Here is a 20,894-nt window from a genome sequence, read left to right as displayed (position 1 = left end):
GATAGATGAGGAGTTGGACGATTGGGGTCCATATACAGCCTGTAGTACATTATAGAAGCGCTTGAGGTCATGGCTGTCTACATAGCCCTGGATTTCATCAGCCTTCTTGCTGAACCAGCTGTCCTGAATCTTGCGTTGCTTCACCTGTACCTTAGTTTTTATGCTGATAAAGGCATCCTTATTGGAAAGCGATGTGTGGTCATTTTGATGCGCTTTGTGCTGCTGATGTTTTTCTTCTAGGAGTGCCTTTATTTAATCGTCATTTTCATCAAATCAATCTTGGTAACTTCGACTGCTGGTCCAAGATGCTCCAGGGCAATATTTTAAATAGCATCTTTTAGAATCGTCCACTTCTCTTCAACACTGGTCTCGTCTGACTGCAGCGTGTTTGACAGTCTGCCATCAAGGTCATTGGCAGATTCCTTGGCAAAATTTCTGTTTTGCAGCTTGGAGACATTCAGCCTCTTTGTAGTTTTTTGCCCTTGTGGTCTCCTTACCAGCCGAATGAGAAGCCTGCACTTAGATACAATGAGGCAGTGGTCTGTCCGGCAGTCAGCACCACACATGGCTCTCGTTACTCTAAAGTCCATCCTATCCCTCTTCCTGGCAATAATGTAGTCAGTGAGATGCCAGTGCCTCGAGTGTGGGTGCATCCACAATGTCTTCTTACGAGTGGGTAGAGGGAACAGAGTGTTGGTGATGACAACGTCATGTGTGGCACACGCCTTGAGGAGTGCTATTACACTTGCCAATGCCATGTCTCCCAATGACTCCTTCCCAGTTTTGATAGACTGTTCCCACTCTGGCATTAACGTCTCCGAATATAATTAGCTTTTCTAACTGTTGGATTCCTGAAATAAGCTTGTCAAGTTCATCATAGAAGTTATCCTTAATGTCACTTGGATTGGTCATTGTGGGAGCATAGGCACTAATCAGTGTGGCACGCTTCTTGTTTGTAAGTGGGAGCTGAAGTGTCATCAAGCGATCGTTGATGTCCTCCGGAAGCTGTGTAAGTTTTCGAACAAGATGCTGCCTCGACCACTCCAGAAAAGCGTGTATCTACCACTACGCTCGGCCAGTTTGCCCTTAACTGCTAAGCGTGTTTTGCTGAGAGCTGCTATGTCCACGTTGTAGATAGCTCCTTAGCAACCAGTGCTGTTCTTCTTGCTGGTCTGTCTGCCTTGATATTGTCTAGCAGAGGTCTCACATTCCATGTGGCAAGGTTGAGTACCATCATTTTCTTTTTTGTGTATCGACCACTGTGAGGAATACCCGCCAGCTGCGTTAGGCTGGCCAGGTCAAGGTGAAGCAGACTATGTTTGAGGCACCTTTTATAGCCCCTTCCTCAATGGAGGTGAGCAGAGAGATCCTAAATAGGGCTGCTCATACATCCAGGGGGCTGCCGAACTCCACTGCTGCTTCGGTCCAGTGGGGAATGCCCTGGGCCCTCAGTGTGCAGATTCGTGACTACAGCTTCCAATGATTTTACTCCTGCTGCTTTGTCGCTCCCCCATCGCCACAGGGCTTTGAAGCGCGTAATTGAAGTCATGACTTGCGCTTGGCTTGAATTAAAGTGAGGAAGAGTTGGGCAGATCATCAGCCTCACTCTCTCATCCGTGCTAATCGAGTCCCAGTGGAAAGAGCTAGTTGAGATATCTGGAGATAGGTTAGGATGCAATGGATGGTCAGCAGTGTCCTATATGTGCCTCACTTCGCCCTCAAAGTGCTCCACCACGCTTTGCTGGAAATTGTTTTTCTGTCCAATGAATTTTAGATGTTTTTTTCCGCACAGTCCGCCGAATCCAGCCTTCACATGCACAGGTAGGCAAACCCTTAAAATCATCATGGTCCTCAAAATCAACGGCTACCCTCACCTGGTTTGGCCCGCCTGCCAAGGCGGTGTACCAGGGTGTACCCATTGACACATGATAGCAGTTACTTGGAGGTACAGGTGAGAGTTGAGTACCAGATGAGGACCAAAGATGGGCGAACTATCCTAAAAGGACACGGCAAGCCCTCCACCAGAGGAAATACCTCTATCTGGACACCCCATCAACCCACATATACACACATACAGTGAAATGAGCATCTCATGAAACTACATTTGTATTAAGTAATTTATGCATCCATCAGTGCAGCAGAAATATAATATATAATGGACAAGTTGTAAATATATTTAAAAAATCCAATTTGATCTATTCTAGACAGCTACACTATTTATGTCTACAACACCACTTCTGTAAAATCAAAAAATTCAAATTATATTGTATTACAGGTACTCTAAAGGGGACCAAGAACAGCAGCTGTGAACAATATATATGCATATAGAGCCCAATTTATCAAAGCTTTGATGTCAAAATTCTGGCGTAAACAGCTTTAAAAAGTTGCCAAATTTTGGTGCAACTTTAGGCTGCACTAAAATTTTGCGAATTTTGGCATTTTCAAACCATTGTCACCCAGCTCTGACAAAGTGGGCGCACACAGAGATGCATGCCAATTCGCGCCTCACTTGTCTCATTAAGATCTATGCATCTCTAAATAAATCAGAAGCCTCGAGCTCCACCCTGGCCCCTCATCAAGACTAATTCTTGATGAATAGGGGCCATAGTAGTTAACAGATAAGCCAACAAACATTAGCAAGGGTCAGGACACTGATTACTTCTGGATACATTACTACTAACTACCAAAATAATCTTTACTGTATATGTATTCTGATCAAAGTACAGCATGTATAAGTTTACTCTAGACTTTAACTCAGATCAAGCAAAATATATGATCACGTATTGATCTAAAATTTCCTTCATGTATCAGTGCTAAGGTTTTGAAAGTGGATCTTGTAAAAGCATCGAACCAAAGACAGGGAATAAGTCAGAAGGAAATGAGCTACAATTTAAATCAAGCGTTTATGAAAAACACATCTAAAGATTCTCTTGGTGTTTTTTCTTTTTTTTTACAGTTTACATGTCACTATTTATATTTAAAAAAAATCCTTTGAACCCTGTAACTCTGTCCATTAGTTGTTGTTTCCATAGTGCTGGTAGCAATTCTAAGAGTAAATTAGCCGGAAAGTTTACATTGTGCAATATGAGAGTGTGAAACAGCTACACTGTAGGGAGAGATCTGGGACAAACCCGTGGATTAGGGAGAGGTCGTGTTTTGAAATATGAATTGCACTGAGCAGCCATAAAAGATAACCTGATAAGATAAAACACCACTATATAGAAAATGGAGGCTATAGGGAGCTGATACTGAGCAAAAGCCCAAGGTCAATTATGCTGGGAGGAGGCTACATACAATGTTCTCACCACGCCTTGGCATTGACTTTTATTTTAATTCCCTGTCAGGGTTTTATATTTGAAGCTAAATTTAACCAGCGCTATAAGCAACTAATTAAAAGTAATGTGAACAAAAATTGTTATACTTTTCTCCTGGCTTCCTATGAAATGGCAAGCCGGTGAATATTTCAGAATAGCCTTTCCAAATATAGTGTTATTACTTGTGGGGGTCACTTTGTAATACAGCAGGGTGGCCATCTAAAATTGAAATTCCCTAAAGCGTCCCTGATAACCATTTAGCATATGCCTTTTTATCCATTGAAAGACTGAAGACTGCCATAAACAGCAGCGGTTACATTGCAGTTTATTTTGAATAGCAATATCAACCTTACCATAATATAGATACACTATCCTAGGGATTGTTCTAAGAGATGTAAGTTAAGCATAAGACACTTGTAAGGAGATTTGTCCTTACCTGAATTAATTGTCCCTGCAAGTGGTCTCTGTTATGCACACGCCCGGACTGACTGGCGTGTGCGTGTTTATGTATGTGATTCCACTGTGCCATGAACCGGAGAGTGCCTGGAGGGGCGTAACTAAGTATCTGCCCGATCCGACCAAGGTCGCACGACGGCATACGACGCCAGTGCACCAGGGAGGAACCGAGCAGAGGAACCAGGGTCTACTCCAGGTCAGACTCCGGACACGGCTGTTGACCCACACCGGGGAATACAGGAACAGGCAGACTAGAGTACAAGCTGGGTAGGGTCCAGTACAGACTGGGAGACAAATTCGAAACCGCAGACGCGGTAGACAGAGCTGAGCAAAGCGAAAACCGCAGACGCGGTGGACAGAGCTGAGCAAAGCGAAAACCGCAGACGCGGTGGACAGAGCTGAGCAAAGCGAAAACCGCAGACGCGGTGGACAGAGCTGAGCAAAGCGAAAACCGCAGACGCGGTGGACAGAGCTGAGCAAAGCGAAAACCGCAGACGCGGTGGACAGAGCTGAGCAAAGCGAAAACCGCAGACGCGGTGGACAGAGCTGAGCAAAGCGAAAACCGCAGACGCGGTGGACAGAGCTGAGCAAAGCGAAAACCGCAGACGCGGTGGACAGAGCTGAGCAAAGCGAAAACCGCAGACGCGGTGGACAGAGCTGAGCAAAGCGAAAACCGCAGACGCGGTGGACAGAGCTGAGCAAAGCGAAAACCGCAGACGCGGTGGACAGAGCTGAGCAAAGCGAAAACCGCAGACGCGGTGGACAGAGCAGAGCAAAGCGAAAACCGCAGACGCGGAGGAACAGGGCTCTGTTCACACGGAACAGACTAGAAGGGAAAGGCAGAACCAGATACCCACAGGGTACTTGCAGAGAAGTAGCGAGTGGACCACAAACTCACAAACGGAAGTACAGTGACAACGAGCAGGAGTAGGTACGAGTTCAGAAAAAGGAAAGGAACGGACATAGAGAAAAAACAGGTAAAAGATAGGAGAGAGTTCAGACTGGAACTGAGTGTACGGAGGAGACCGACACTGCAGCGGGATACAGGAGCGGGTCTGGGAATACGGCCCCCAGAGAGGCGGGACGAACAGGCAAGGAGCGTGTTCAGACTGGCCTGGAAATACAGCCTCCAGGAAGGCAGAACGAACAGGCAAGGAACGAGTACAGACTGTAGGTTAAGGTACACAGATAGGACACAGTACAGACATGGGAACAGATACTGCAAGACAGGTAACATAGACAGGACCTGGCATGTCAGAGACAAAAGCCAACTGACAGGGCAAGATGCTCAGGCATGGGTTAATGGGGCAGCTGGTTTAAATACCAGGTGACAGACAGCAATAGGCTGAGGACGCACAAAGGGTGTGCCTGCAGCAGGTACAAAAAGCAGGAGGTGATCGGGCGCCGCCCATAAGCAGCAGACACAGAAGCAAACAGACAGCATGGAGGGAAGCCAGAGAGACACCCTGGACTGGAGATCAAGTGCGCGCTCTTGCACAGTGGGAGATGGACCACTATGCAAGGATGCCGCCAGGTATGTTACAGTACCCCCCCCCTTACGCCCCCTCTTCTTCAGGCCTGCCAGAATGTTCCACAGGGAATTCGAGGGCCAATCCTTTACTTCAAGGAGATCACTTCCACTGTCCACTGGAGAAACTGGTCCCATCTGGGTAGCTAGGATGCTACCTCCTATCCAGCCATCCTCAGCAACAGACGAAACAGGTGGAGTACCAGGAACAGCACACAGGGAAGTCTCTCTCCACTTATTATCAGGTAGCACCCCAGAGGGTTCAGGAGACAACTGGAAGTCCTCCGCCGGGTTGAAGGAGTGCAGAGACTCGGGGGTAACCTCTGCTTCAGAGTACACTAGGTCGGACTCACTGGACGAAGCAAGCGAGGTATCAGATCCAGGATATAGGAAAGTCTCTGTCCATTCACCACCAGGTGGCACCCCGAAGGGTTCTAGAGACAACTGGAGGTCCTCCGCCTGGTCGGAGGGATGTAGAGACTCGGGAGTAACCTCTGCTTCGGAGTACACTAGGTTGGACTCACTGGACGAAGCGAGCAAGGTATCAGGTACAGAGTATAGGAGAGTCTCTGTCCTTTCGCTACCAGGTAGCACCCCGAAGGGCTCAGGAGACAACTGGAGGTCCTCCGCCAGGTCGGAGGGGTGAAGAGACTCATGGGTAACCTCTGCTTCAGAGTACACTAGGTTGGACTCAATGGATGAAGCAGCCGAGATATCAGGTACCGAGTATAGGAAAGTCTCTGTCCATTCGCTACCAGGTAGCACCCGGAAGGGTTCAGGAGACAACTGGAGATCCTCCGCCTGATCGGAGGGGTGTAGAGACTCAGGGGTAACCTCTGCTTCAGAGTACACTAGGTCGGACTCACTGGACGAAGCAAGCAAGGTATCAGATCCAGGATATAGGAAAGTCTCTATCCATTCACCACCAGGTGGCACCCCGAAGGGTTCTGGAGACAACTGAAGGTCCTCCGCCTGGTCGGAGGGGTGTAGAGACTCGGGAGTAACCTCTGCTTCGGAGTACACTAGGTTGGACTCACTGGACGAAGCGAGCGAGGTATCAGGTACAGAGTATAGGAGAGTCTCTGTCCTTTCGCTACCAGGTAGCACCCCGAAGGGTTCTGGAGACAACTGGAGGTCCTCCGCCTGGTCGGAGGGGTGTAGAGACTCGGAGGTAACTACCACTTTGGGGTACCCATTGTCAGGCTCACAGGACGAAGCGGACAAAGTATCGAGTACCGGGTGTAGAGAAGTCTCTCTCCATTTGTCATCGAGTGGTATCCCGGAGGATTCAGGAGGCAACAGGGGGTCCTCCGCCAGGTAGTAGAGGTGCACAGACTCTGAGGTAACCACAGCTTTGGAGCATCCTTGGACATGCACACCGGTTAAAGTGGGTGAAGCATCTGATGCCGGGTGCAGGAAGTTCTCCTGTGTGGAGTCTGGATGGGCAGAAGTCTCTTCGGGCAGGAGAACTGGTGCACTACCCACGCACATTACCCGTTGGGGCTTCTCCGGGATACAGGGAGATGAAGCTTCAGTAGGGACTTCAAGGTTGGGGTCAGGAGGTCTCAGGGAGGACAGACCCTGGCGTGACGGCTTGCCTCTACGTCTAGACTGCCTCTTGAGTTTGGGAGAAGTATTCCGGAAAGCGTAGTCACCCTGTGAGGATTCTGGGTGGGCAGTAGTCTCATTGGGCTGGAGGACTATTGCGCTACCCACACACATTACCCGTCGGGGCTGCTCTGGGATATTGGGAAGTGAAGCTTCAGCAGGGGCTTCAGGGTTAGGGTCCTCGAAGACCATACAAAAGGCCACCAGGAAGGCCTGCAGGTCAAGGACGACAGGATCCCATGCTTCCCATAGGGGGGTGACCCATTTCAAGGCATCACCCGCTAGGTAGTCAATCATAAAGGCCACTTTAGCCCAATCGGAAGGAAAATAGAGAGGGTAGGCCTTAAAGTGTAGCATGCATTGCTCCACAAATGCACGACACTGTCTTGGATCCCCATAGTAACGTGGCGGATCCGCAGGAACGAGAGCTGATAGATCCATCTGGACGGGTGCGTAATTGCCTGGAACTCAGCTAAGGAAAAAAAAAATGTATTTATTTATTTTAATGCATGTATTCGCTGGAAAACTTCTCAGAGAGCGAAGGCCGTGGGGCTCAACGGGAACCATGGCCTGAGCATGCTGTTATGCACACGCCCGGACTGACTGGCGTGTGCGTATTTATGTAGTGATTCCACTGTGCCATGAACCGGAGAGTGCCTGGAGGGGCGTAACTAAGTATCTGCCCGATCCGACCAAGGTCGCACGACGGCATACGACGCCAGTGCACCAGGGAGGAACCGAGCAGAGGAACCAGGGTCTACTCCAGGTCAGACTCCGGACACGGCTGTTGACCCACACCGGGGAATACAGGAACAGGCAGACTAGAGCACAAGCTGGGTAGGGTCCAGTACAGACTGGGAGACAAATTCGAAACCGCAGACGCGGTAGACAGAGCTGAGCAAAGCGAAAACCGCAGACGCGGTGGACAGAGCTGAGCAAAGCGAAAACCGCAGACGCGGTGGACAGAGCTGAGCAAAGCGAAAACCGCAGACGCGGTGGACAGAGCTGAGCAAAGCGAAAACCGCAGACGCGGTGGACAGAGCTGAGCAAAGCGAAAACCGCAGACGCGGTGGACAGAGCTGAGCAAAGCGAAAACCGCAGACGCGGTGGACAGAGCTGAGCAAAGCGAAAACCGCAGACGCGGTGGACAGAGCTGAGCAAAGCGAAAACCGCAGACGCGGTGGACAGAGCTGAGCAAAGCGAAAACCGCAGACGCGGTGGACAGAGCTGAGCAAAGCGAAAACCGCAGACGCGGTGGACAGAGCTAAGCAAAGCAAAAACCGCAGACGCGGTGGACAGAGCTGAGCAAAGCGAAAACCGCAGACGCGGTGGACAGAGCTGAGCAAAGCGAAAACCGCAAACGCGGTGGACAGAGCTGAGCAAAGCGAAAACCGCAGACGTGGCGGACAGAGCTGAGCAAAGCGAAAACCGCAGACGCGGCGGACAGAGCTGAGCAAGGCGAAAACCGCAGACGCAACGGACAGAGCTGAGCAAAGCGAAAACCGCAGACGCGGCGGACAGAGCTGAGCAAAGCGAAAACCGCAGATGCGGTGGACAGAGCAGAGCAAAGCGAAAACCGCAGACGCGGAGGAACAGGGCTCTGTTCACACGGAACAGACTAGAAGGGAAAGGCAGAACCAGATACCCACAGGGTACTTGCAGAGAAGTAGCGAGTGGACCACAAACTCACAAACGGAAGTACAGTGACAACGAGCAGGAGTAGGTACGAGTTCAGACTCTGCAGAAAAAGGAAAGGAACGGACATAGAGAAAAAACAGGTAAAAGATAGGAGAGAGTTCAGACTGGAACTGAGTGTACGGAGGAGACCGACACTGCAGCGGGATACAGGAGCGGGTCTGGGAATACGGCCCCCAGAGAGGCGGGACGAACAGGCAAGGAGCGTGTTCAGACTGGCCTGGAAATACAGCCTCCAGGAAGGCAGAACGAACAGGCAAGGAACGAGTACAGACTGCAGGTTAAGGTACACAGATAGGACACAGTACAGACATGGGAACAGATACTGCAAGACAGGTAACATAGACAGGACCTGGCATGTCAGAGACAAAAGCCAACTGACAGGGCAAGATGCTCAGGCATGGGTTAATGGGGCAGCTGGTTTAAATACCAGGTGACAGACAGCAATAGGCTGAGGACGCACAAAGGGTGTGCCTGCAGCAGGTACAAAAAGCAGGAAGTGATCGGGCGCCGCCCATAAGCAGCAGACACAGAAGCAAACAGACAGCATGGAGGGAAGCCAGAGAGACACCCTGGACTGGAGATCAAGTGCGCGCTCTTGCACAGTGGGAGATGGACCACTATGCAAGGATGCCGCCAGGTATGTTACAGTCTCTCTGGAGCCCCATTTTAATGTACTACTAATCATTAACTCCCTTCATAAAACAAGCTTTATTTGTTAGTTAAAAATATTTAGGAAGGAATACATTCATAATGACATTATCTTGATTTATTTTGTCCAATTCCCGGAAAATCACCAGATGGGTGCAATCCAATAAAATATTAAGAAGTTTGCCAAGCATGGAATCGTCAAGAACCTCTCTGAAGGGGGGGGGGGAGAGGAACATTGACAAGAGATGTCTTCAAAGGTTGGTGCAAATGGTGGAAAAAACACCAAGTCAAACATCCAAAGACCTGAAGGCCAACCTGGAACAGTCATAGTTTCAACAAGTACCAGACGCTACACAATAAACCAAGCAGAACTTTATGGGCAAAGGCCAATGAAGAAACCATTACTGAAGAAATGTCATGAGAAGGAATGACTGACCTGTGCCAAAGAGTACCTTGACAAACCACTATCCTTCTGGGAAAATTTTCTGTGGACAGATGAAACAAAAATGGAGCTTTTGGGCAATGCAAAGCAAAAGTTTGTTTATAGACGGTGCAATGGAGCTTATAGGGAAAAAAATACCTTACCAATAGTTAAGCATGGTGGAGGATCCATAATGCTGTGGGGTTGCTTTGCTGCGTCTGGTACTGGAGACCTTGACCGAATCACAGGAAACATGAAATCAGAGAATTATCAAGAGATTTTAGTGCATAATGTCCTACCCAGTGTAAGAAAACTTGGTTTGAGTCCAAAAGTAGACAGGAATGGTTGGAAAGAAAAAATAGACTGTTTTAAAATTGGCAGCAGTGAGTCCTGGCCTCAATCCCATAGAAAATCTTTGGAGTGAGCTGAAATCTGCCATTGGGAAAAAGAACCCTGCACACATCCAAGAGCTTGAACAAACTGCAAAAGAAGAAATTGAGAAAATTCCAGCTGAGAAGTGCAAGAAGCTTATAGATGGCTACAAGAAACATTTGGAGGCTGTCAGCAATGCCAAAGGGTGTACAACCAGGTATAAATTAGGGGTGCCTTTATTATTGCACATGCTGTTTATTCTGTTTCTTCTTTGACAATGCAACATGGAAGTTGAAAAACAATGTTTTATTGTTGTATTACTTTGGACCACTAATTAAAAAATCCTGAGGATATAACTTTGGTACATTTCCATTTATTTCTGAAGATATTGTACAGTCTATGAAAAAGATGAAGGGGTGCCAATAATGGTCAGCAGCACTATATAATTGACTAAGATTTTTCACTACTTTTGAAAATACTGGTGTGTCTGATGTGGCATTGTTCAAATAACTATACTTCATATTTTTATAAGGCCTTATAGATGAAAAATATAAGTAGATATAAGGTCAGCACTGTGGCTCAATCGTCAACACTGTATCTTTACAGCACTGCAGTCCTTGGGTTAAAATTCTTATTCAACTGCAAGGAGTTTGTATGTTCTCGCCATGTTTGTGTGGTTTTCCCTTGGGTTCTCCGATTTCTTCTCACACTCCAAAGACATACTGATAGGGAATTGAGATTCTGAGCCCCAGTGGGACTCACACATGCCAATGAAGGGGTGCCAATAATGGTGAGCAGCACTGAACAAGTCTTATTTTTTCCATACCTATTTTACTAGTCCAGTATGGCAACCATGCACCCCACAACTATACTATGGGCTGTTGACACATTTAGAATCTGTGTCAGGCATTTGTTGATACATTGTCCTTTTTGGCAAGGGGTATTTAATTTGCTTAGCAAAATATCTAAAAATAAATTACATTAAATTGAGCTATTAAACTGTGCAGGACTGTCATGGCACACCTGTTTAAGTTTGCAAATTGGGGACACATACAGTGCTGGCCAAAAGTATTTGCACCCCTGCAATTCTGTCAGATAATACTCAGTTTCTTCCTGAAAATGATTGCAATCACAAATTCTTTGGTCTTATTATCTTCATTTAATTTGCTTGCAAGGAAAAAACACAAAAGAGAATGAAGCAAAAATCAAATCATTGATCATTTCACACAAAACTCCAAAAAAGGGCCGGACAAAAGTATTGGCACCCTCAGCCTAATACTTGGTTGCACAACCTTTAGCCAAAATAACTGCGAACAACCGCTTCCGGTAACCATCAATGAGTTTCTTACAATGCTCTGCTGGAATTGTAGACCATTCTTCTTTGGCAAACTGCTCCAGGTCCCTGATATTTGAAGGGTGCCTTCTCCAAACTGCCATTTTGAGATCTCTCCACAGGTGTTCTATGGGATTCAGGTCTGGACTCATCGCTGGCCACCTTAGAAGTCTCCAGTGCTTTCTCTCAAACCATTTTATAGTGCTTTTGGAAGTGTGTTTTGGGTCATTGTCATGCTGGAAGACCCATGACCTCTGAGGGAGATCCAGCTTTCTCACACTGGGCCCTACATTATGCTGCAAAATTTGTTGGTAGTCTTCAGACTTCATAATGCCATGCACACGGTCAAGCAGTCCAGTGCCAGAGGCAGCAAAGCAAACCTAAAACATCAGGGAACCTCCGCCATGTTTGACTGTAGTGACCGTGTTCTTTTCTTTGAATGCCTCTTTTTTTTTCCTGTACACTCTATGTTGATGCTTTTTCCCAAAAAGCTCTACTTTTGTCTCATCTGACCAGAGAACATTCTTCCAAAACGTTTTAGGCTTTCTCAGGTAAGTTTTGGCAAACTCTAGCCTGCCTTTTTTATGTCTTGGGGTAAGAAGTGGGGTCTTCCTGAGTATCCTACCATGCAGTCCATTTTCATTCAGATGCCGACGGATAGTAAGGGTTGACACTGTTGTACCCTCGGACTGCAGGGCAGCTTGAACTTGTTTGGATGTTAGTCGAGGTTCTTTATCCACCATCCGCACAATCTTGCGTTGAAATCTCTCGTCAATTTTTCTTTTCCATCCACATCTAGGGAAGTTAGCCACAGTGCCATGGGCTTGAAACTTCTTGATGACACTGTGCACGGAAGACACAGGAACATTCAGGTCTTTGGAGATGGACTTGTAGCCTTGAGATTGCTCATGCTTCCTCACAATTTGGTTTCTCAAGTCCTCAGACAGTTCTTTGGTCTTCTTTCTTTTCTCCATGCTCAATGTGGTACACACGAGGACACAGGACAGAGGTTGAGTCAACTTTAATCCATGTTAACTGGCTGCAAGTGTGATTTAGTTATTGCCAACACCTGTTAGGTGCCACAGGTAAGTTACAGGTGCTGTTAATTACACGAATTAGAGAAGCATCACATGATTTTTCAAAGGGTGCCAATACTTTTGTCCACCCACTTTTTAGGTTTGGTGAGGAATTATATCCAATTTGGCTTTAGGACAATTCTTTTTGTGTTTTTTTCATTGAAGACAAAATAAATGAAGAGAATAATACCAAAGAATTTGTGATTGCAATCATTTTCAGGAAGAAACTGAGTATTATCTGACAGAATTGCAGGGGTGCCAAAACTTTTGGCCAGCACTGTACATGTCAAACTGAAACTACAGGCATACAGTTGTATTAGCCTTTTTGTTCATCACCTGTACTCTACCTGGCATTTATGGTTGCTTCCATATTTTCCAGGGTTGGATAAGTGTAGTGAAACTTTATAATTGTGTCCAAAATGTATGGTAAATAAAGATATGGCAGTGGCTATTGACATGGTGGTGTAAGAGAAAACAACTTATACCATGGAAAAAAATGTGGGAGCCAATAGCACTCTTTTCACTGCCAACTCCTTGGAATTGACATTGTGCTAGAAGTTGCACGCCACCATCAACAGTAGCAATTTCGGCCAGAGATTTAAAGGGAACCTGCAATGTAAAATAATGCAACTAACCAGTAGATATGGGTTTAATATGCAAGTTAATAGTGCTCTGACACTGTGTGGCCACTGCGCAGAGCGTTCAGTCATAGGGGTGAAGCCGGCATGGTTTCCGTCAGTTATCTGTGCATAGAGAGGAGTGGCAGAAACCATGCCCCTGGCACTGACTGACAGCCGGCCCTCTCTCTATGCACAGAAACCATGCTGGCTCCACCCCTATGATTAAACGCCACTGGTAGGAATAAAGTTAATTTCCTCCCGGTTGCCAAAAATTGTTAAAAAAAATTGTTGGACTTTTGTAACTCTCAATTTTCTTCAGGTCTCAGCTTCTTCCTCCTTTTTGCAAAAATAAGTTTTTGAGGAGCAATTACTGGGGAGACTTCCCTCAGTAGAACCCTGCACAGGATTGTGCCACTGTGCAGGGAAGGGCACAATTTTTTATGAATAATGATTTAACGGGTTGAATGAAGTTCCTCGTTAGAAGCCTGTGCAGGATTGGGCCCCTGCTCACGACTGGGATTATAAAAAGCTCTGGTTGTTTCTTACTTATACTCCCTGTATTCACTATTAAACATATATCAAGTGGATTAGGAGACATATGGATCCTGCTCAATACTGTTGCATTGTTCTTCACAAGATGGCATTATCTTGAAAATGCATCAAAATGCATCAATTCGTCAAGGGTTCCAGGTTCAACAGAATTTAATTTACATTAGTAATGGCTAATTCTTCTGGTGATAGAATGTCTATTACCTGTTCTTCAGCTACAACAGTATATCAAATAATGTTAACAGATAAAAGTAACCATATGTAATCTATTCACCTTGCCATTGAGTTAACTGCACAACGTAAGATAAATATCATATTTTTCGGACTATAAGATGCACCAAACCATAAGGCGCACAGGTGGAAAATAAGAAAAAGAATATTTTTTATAAGATGGGGGTCCGTCTTATAGTCCAAACAGGTATCTTACCTGGGGAGCGGTGGAGCAGGGGGTCACAGGAGGCAGGGGCCCTCATTAAGTCAGCTGTAGAAGCGGAGAAATGCTGAGGGCCCTGGGTGGGAGAAGAGGGTACCCCTGTAGCAGGGGGTTATGAGGTGGTTGAGTGGGATCACAGGAAGCAGGGTCCCTTCCTCAGGAACCCGGCGGCGGGAGAAGAGGTGAGATGCTGCGACGCCAGTGTCGGCGGTCAAGTAGAGCAGAGTACATCGCTTCTTCCTGAAGCCGTGATTTACAGGGAAATGGATGCCCAAGCCGGCACATGCACAGACTGGGATCTCGGCGGCCATCTTCCTGAAGCCGTAGGTCTCAAGGAAATGGCTGTCGAGATCCCAGTCTGCACATGTGCCGTCTCGGGCGGGCATTTCCCTGTGGATCACAGCTTCAGGAAGATGGCCACCACCACCGCAACTCCCCAGTAAGCTACGTTCGGACCATAAAGACACCCCCCCCCCATTTTCCTCCCAAACTTGGGGAGGGGGGGAATGCATCTTATTGTCCAAAAAATACGTTATTTGATGGATGCACTTTTATATAACATGTAATGATGCATAATGTTGTAAAAATGAAAAATATTTAAAAAAAACATACATTAAAAAATGTAAATTATTTCTTTCTCTATTTAAAATCAATCACTTTGAAAAATGACTACAAATGTCCTTTTTTTATTGTGTAGTTAGAAAATTAGAAGTGACAGAATGATGGTGTAGGCTTTGAAAACTCATTAGGTAAAATAGGTCGCATAGTCCAACGTCTGTACATTTGCATCACTTCCTTACGTAACCTGCACTGCAGAGTATTTTAGGTATGTGCCAAACATACAGAGGAATGATCTGTCATCGATAACTCTCAGTCCCAATGTACTAATCTTGTCTTCCAGCTGACAGAGACATCCTACAAATAGAACTAGATATACTTAAAGTCAATTCCAAATTCCAGGAGTACAAAAGTCACCTCAAATCATCTTTTGTTCTTACTACTTCCTTTGACTTGTACAGTCTTCACCTGTAATTTTAACTGACTTCTATCTATATAGGTTCAGGTACATGTGAGTGGTTAAGTGTTTTTGGTAGAACATAAGACTCCACGTTCCACTGGAGCATAATTTGCAAGTACATAAAATTCTGCAGAGTGTTCTAAAATATATTGGGGCTGTGTCAAAGAGAAAAGTATCAAAGGGGTTGTCTGGTTCTAGGCTACAAATCTGCAGTCAAACTGTAGACTTGTGAATCCTCACATCGTGTGCACTGCGTGTTGGGGGATTCTCTGGTGCCGGCTCCAGGAGCGGGCGGTCATGTGAAAGCAGATATGAGATATGAATAGTTTCAGCCATATCCTGACTAGACTGTATCCGGTCTCTCTCAATACACTTGCAGTGAGCAAGGCCGCACCTAACTATTCGGCATATGACCGTGTTATGCACACGCCCGGACTGACTGGCGTGTGCGGGAGTAGTGGTTCCACTGGACCATGGACCGGAGAGTGCCTGGAGGGGCGTGACTAAGTATCTGGCCGATCCGACCAAGGTGGCACGACGGCATACGACGCCAGTGCACCAGGGAGAAACCGGGCAGAGGGACCAGGTGCTACTCCAGGTCAAACTCCGGACACGGGGGTTGACCCACACAGGGATTACTGGAACAGGCAGGCTAGGCTGGCACAGACTGGTGGATATAAGCAAACACGGCAGGTATGCAGACGGGTGGATACAGGCGAATATGCAGGCAGGGAGGTACTGGCCGAAAGGACGGGCTGGAGCACAGAGAGGACAAGACCCAGTACAGACTGGGTCACAGAAACAGAACCGCAGATGCGGTAGCCAAACACAGCAGAGAGGGAACGCCCGAAGCGGTGGGCAAGAGCAGAGCAGGACGGGACTGCTGGAGCAGCGAGCACAAGCAGAGCAGGACAGGACTGCCGGAGCAGCGAGCAGATGCAGAGCAGGACGGGGCTGCCGGAGCAGCGAGCAGAAGCAGAGCAGGACAGGACTGCCGGAGCAGCGAGCAGATGCAGAGCAGAAACCGCAGGAGCGGCAAGCAAGGCAAGAGCAGAGTGGAAACCGTGAGAGCGGTAAACAAGGCAGGAGCAGAGCGGAAACCGCAGAGTGGCAAACAAGGCAGGAGCAGAGCGGAAACCGCAGAGCGGCAAACAAGGCAGGAGCAGAGCGGAAACCGCAGAGCGGTAAACAAGGCTGGAGCAGAGCGGAAACCGCAGAGCGGTAAACAAGGCAGGAGCAGAGTGGAAACCGCAGAGCGGCAACCAAGGCAGGAGCAGAGCAGAAACCGCAAGAGCGGCAAGCTAAGCAGGAGCAGAGCGGAAACCGCAGAGCGGTAAACGAGGCAGGAGCAGAGCAGAAACCGCAAGAGCGGCAAGCTAAGCAGGAGCAGAGCGGAAACCGCAGAGTGGTAGACAAGGCAGGAGCAGAGCGGAAACCGCAGAGCGGTAGGCGAGGCAGAAGCAGAGCGGAAACCGCAGAGCGGCAAGAACCGCCGGAGCGGCGAACGAGACAAGGCAAGGGGATAGGACTCTGTTCACAAAGAACAGACGGAGAAGGAAAGGCAGAACCAGAAGCACACAAAGTACTTACAAAGAAGTAGCAAGCGTACACTAAATTCACAACAGAGGTACAGAGACGACGAGAAGGAATTTAGGAGCAAGTTCAGACTCTGCAGAAAGACGCAGAAAACAGACATAGAGGGAAAAGGGAGAAAAGGCTAAAGTAGAAACGAGGCACAGACAACTGGGAACCGAGGAACGGGAACAAATACAGCAAGGCTGGGACACAAACAGGACTCTGTTCAGACGGGAACAGATACCGCAAGGCACAGACAACTGGAAACAGAGGAACGGGAACAAATACAGCAAGGCTGGGACACAAACAGGACTCTGTTCAGACGGGAACAGATACCGCAAGGCACAGACAGGCAGATCTAGGAATACAGCCCCTAGAAGGCGAAAGAACAGGCTAGAAGCGTGTTCACAAGAACAGACCACAGTTCAGACACAGAACTGGAGAACAGGCAGGAAAACAGGATAGGACCTGGCACGTCAGAGACAAAAAGCCAACTGACAGGACACAATGCTCAGGCGCCATCTTGAGGAAGAAGGTGGTATAAATACCCAAAGATGGACAGCAATAGGCTGAAGGTGCAACAGGGGCGTGTCCGCAGCAGGTACAAGAAACAGGAAGTTCAGCGGGCGTCGCCCTATGCAGCCAAAACAGACAAACAGACAGCAAGGAGGGAAGCCAGAGAGACATTCTGGACTGGAGATCAAGTGCGCGCTCTTGCACAGTGGGAGATGGACCACCATGCAAGGATGCCGCCAGGTATGTTACAGTACCCCCCCCCCCCCTTACGCCCCCTCTTCTTCAGGCCTGCCAGAATCTTCCGCAGGGAATTCGAGGACCAGTCGTTCACTTCAAGGAGATCACTTCCACTGTCCACAGGAAAAATTGATCGCATCTGGTTAGCTAGGATGCTACCTCCTATCCAGCCATCCTTAGCAACAGACGAAACGGGTGGAGTACCAGGAACAGCACACAAGGAAGTCTCTCTCCACATATTTTCAGGTGGCACCCCAGAGGGTACAGGAGACAACTGGAAGTCCTTCACCGGGTTGGAGGGGGACAGAGACTTGGGGGTAATCTGTGCTTCGAGGTACATCTTGTCAAGCTCACAGGAAGAAATAGACAGGTTATCAGGTACATAATGAGGAAAAGTCACTGTCTCTTTGTTATCTGGTGGTACCCCGGAGAATTCAGGAAACAACTGGAGGTCCTCCGCCGGGTCAGAAGAGTGCAGAGGCTCAGAGAAAACATCTGCTTCAGAGTACACTAGATCGGACTCACTGGAGGAAGCAGGCGAGGTATCGGGTCCAGGATATAGGAAAGTCTCTGTCCATTCACCACCAGGTGGCACCCCGAAGGGTTCTGGAGACAACTGGAGGTCCTCCGCCTGGTCGGAGGGGTGTAGAGACTCGGGAGTAACCTCTGCTTCGGAGTACACTAGGTTGGACTCACTGGACGAAGCGAGCGAGGTATCAGGTACAGAGTATAGGAGAGTCTCTGTCCTTTCGCTACCAGGTAGCACCCCGTAGGGTTCTGGAGACAACTGGAGGTCCTCCGCCTGGTCGGAGGGGTGTAGAGACTCGGAAGTAACCTCTGCTTCAGAGTACACTAGGTTGGACTCACTGGACGAAGCGAGCGAGGTATCAGGTATAGAGTATAGGAGAGTCTCTGTCCTTTCGCTACCAGGTAGCACCCCGTAGGGTTCTGGAGACAACTGGAGGTCCTCCGCCTGGTCGGAGGGGTGTAGAGACTCGGGAGTAACCTCTGCTTCGGAGTACACTAGGTTGGACTCACTGGACGAAGCGAGCGAGGTATCAGGTACAGAGTATAGGAGAGTCTCTGTCCTTTCGCTACCAGGTAGCACCCCGAAGGGTTCTAGAGACAACTGGAGGTCCTCCGCCTGGTCGGAGGGGTGTAGAGACTCGGGGGTAACTACCACTTTGGGGTACCCATTGTCAGGCTCACAGGACGAAGCGGACAAAGTTTCGAGTACCGAGTGTAGAGAAGTCTCTCTCCATTTGTCATCGAGTGGTATCCCGGAGGATTCAGGAGGCAACAGGGGGTCCTCCGCCAGGTAGTAGAGGTGCACAGACTCAGAGGTAACCACAGCTTTGGAGCATCCTTGGACATGCACACCGGTTAAAGTGGGTGAAGCATCTGATGCCGGGTGCAGGAAGTTCTCCTGTGTGGAGTCTGGATGGGCAGAAGTCTCTTTGGGCAGGAGAACCGGAGCACTACCCACGCACGTTACCCATTGGGGCTTCTCCGGGATACAGGGAGATGAAGCTTCAGTAGGGACTTCAAGGTTGGGGTCAGGAGGTCTCAGGGAGGACAGACCCTGGCGTGACGGCTTGCCTCTACGTCTAGCACGTCTGGACTGCCTCTTGAGGTTGGGAGAAGTATTCCGGAAAGCGTAGTTACCCTGTGAGGATTCTGGGTGGGCAGTAGTCTCATTGGGCTGGAGGACTATTGCGCTACCCACACACATTACCCATCGGGGCTGCTCCGGGATATTGGGAGGTGAAGCTTCAGCAGGAGCCTCCGGGTTAGGATCATCGAAGACCATTAGAAAGGCCACCAGGAAGGCCATTAGGTCCAGGAGGATCGGATCCTGTGTTTCATATAGGGGGTTGATCCATTCCAAGGCATCACCCGCCAGGTAAGACATAATGAATGCCACCTTAACCCGATCGGTGGGAAAACATAGAGGGTAGAACTTGAAGTGTAGCATGCATTGCTCCACAAATGCACGACTTTGTCTTGGATCCCCATAGTAACGTGGCGGATCCGCAGGAACGAGAGCAGATAGATCCATCTGGACGGGTGCGTAATTCGCCTGGAACTCAGCTGAGATAAAAAAATAAATTATTTATTTATTTTTAATGCATGTATTCGCTGGAAAACTTCTCAGAGAGCGAAGGCCGTGGGGCTCAACGGGAACCATGGCCTGAGCATGCTGTTATGCACACGCCCGGACTGACTGGCGTGTGCGGGAGTAGTGGTTCCACTGGACCATGGACCGGAGAGTGCCTGGAGGGGCGTGACTAAGTATCTGGCCGATCCGACCAAGGTGGCACGACGGCATACGACGCCAGTGCACCAGGGAGAAACCGGGCAGAGGGACCAGGTGCTACTCCAGGTCAAACTCCGGACACGGGGGTTGACCCACACAGGGATTACTGGAACAGGCAGGCTAGGCTGGCACAGACTGGTGGATATAAGCAAACACGGCAGGTATGCAGACGGGTGGATACAGGTGAATATGCAGGCAGGGAGGTACTGGCCGAAAGGACGGGCTGAAGCACAGAGAGGACAAGACCCAGTACAGACTGGGTCACAGAAACAGAACCGCAGATGCGGTAGCCAAACACAGCAGAGAGGGAACGCCCGAAGCGGTGGGCAAGAGCAGAGCAGGACGGGACTGCTGGAGCAGCGAGCACAAGCAGAGCAGGACAGGACTGCCGGAGCAGCGAGCAGATGCAGAGCAGGACGGGGCTGCCGGAGCAGCGAGCAGAAGCAGAGCAGGACAGGACTGCCGGAGCAGCGAGCAGATGCAGAGCAGAAACCGCAGGAGCAGCAAGCAAGGCAAGAGCAGAGTGGAAACCGCAAGAGCGGTAAACAAGGCAGGAGCAGAGCGGAAACCGCAGAGCGGCAAACAAGGCAGGAGCAGAGCGGAAACCGCAGAGCGGCAAACAAGGCAGGAGCAGAGCGGAAACCGCAGAGCGGTAAACAAGGCAGGAGCAGAGCGGAAACCGCAGAGCGGTAAACAAGGCAGGAGCAGAGCGGAAACCGCAGAGCGGCAACCAAGGCAGGAGCAGAGCAGAAACCGCAAGAGCGGCAAGCTAAGCAGGAGCAGAGCGGAAACCGCAGAGCGGTAAACGAGGCAGGAGCAGAGCAGAAACCGCAAGAGCGGCAAGCTAAGCAGGAGCAGAGCGGAAACCGCAGAGCGGTAAACAAGGCAGGAGCAGAGCGGAAACCGCAGAGCGGTAGGCGAGGCAGAAGCAGAGCGGAAACCGCAGAGCGGCAAGAACCGCCGGAGCGGCGAACGAGACAAGGCAAGGGGATAGGACTCTCTTCACAAAGAACAGACGGAGAAGGAAAGGCAGAACCAGAAGCACACAAAGTACTTACAAAGAAGTAGCGAGCGTACACTAAATTCACAACAGAGGTACAGAGACGACGAGAAGGAATTTAGGAGCAAGTTCAGACTCTGCAGAAAGACGCAGAAAACAGACATAGAGGGAAAAG

The 20,894-nt window shown here is 48.9% G+C and overlaps 1 protein-coding gene across 2 annotated transcripts in view; it reads left to right on the top strand.

The window, feature by feature from the left end:
• LOC141252892 (opticin-like) overlaps nt 1–20,894 on the top strand; it is a 224,209-nt gene that overhangs the window by 118,522 nt on the left and 84,793 nt on the right. Inside the window, exon 1 of one of the 2 annotated variants that reach the window (XM_073670651.1) lies at nt 8,499–9,241. The exons of the other annotated variant lie outside the window; for it this stretch is intronic. Within the exon in view, the coding sequence (XP_073526752.1) occupies nt 9,224–9,241 (18 nt within the window). The 5' untranslated portion in view covers nt 8,499–9,223. Of the gene's footprint in view, nt 1–8,498; nt 9,242–20,894 lie in introns of those variants that run through there. 2 annotated transcript variants of the gene reach the window in all.

The sequence above is a fragment of the Phyllobates terribilis genome, unplaced genomic scaffold, assembly GCF_046119375.1.
Source record: "Phyllobates terribilis strain yellow unplaced genomic scaffold, ASM4611937v1 Scaffold_2__4_contigs__length_985480577, whole genome shotgun sequence".
NCBI classification, from domain to species: Eukaryota; Metazoa; Chordata; class Amphibia; order Anura; family Dendrobatidae; genus Phyllobates; species Phyllobates terribilis.
Note: the sequence above shows the minus strand (reverse complement) of the source record. Positions and strands in the feature narration are given on the sequence as shown.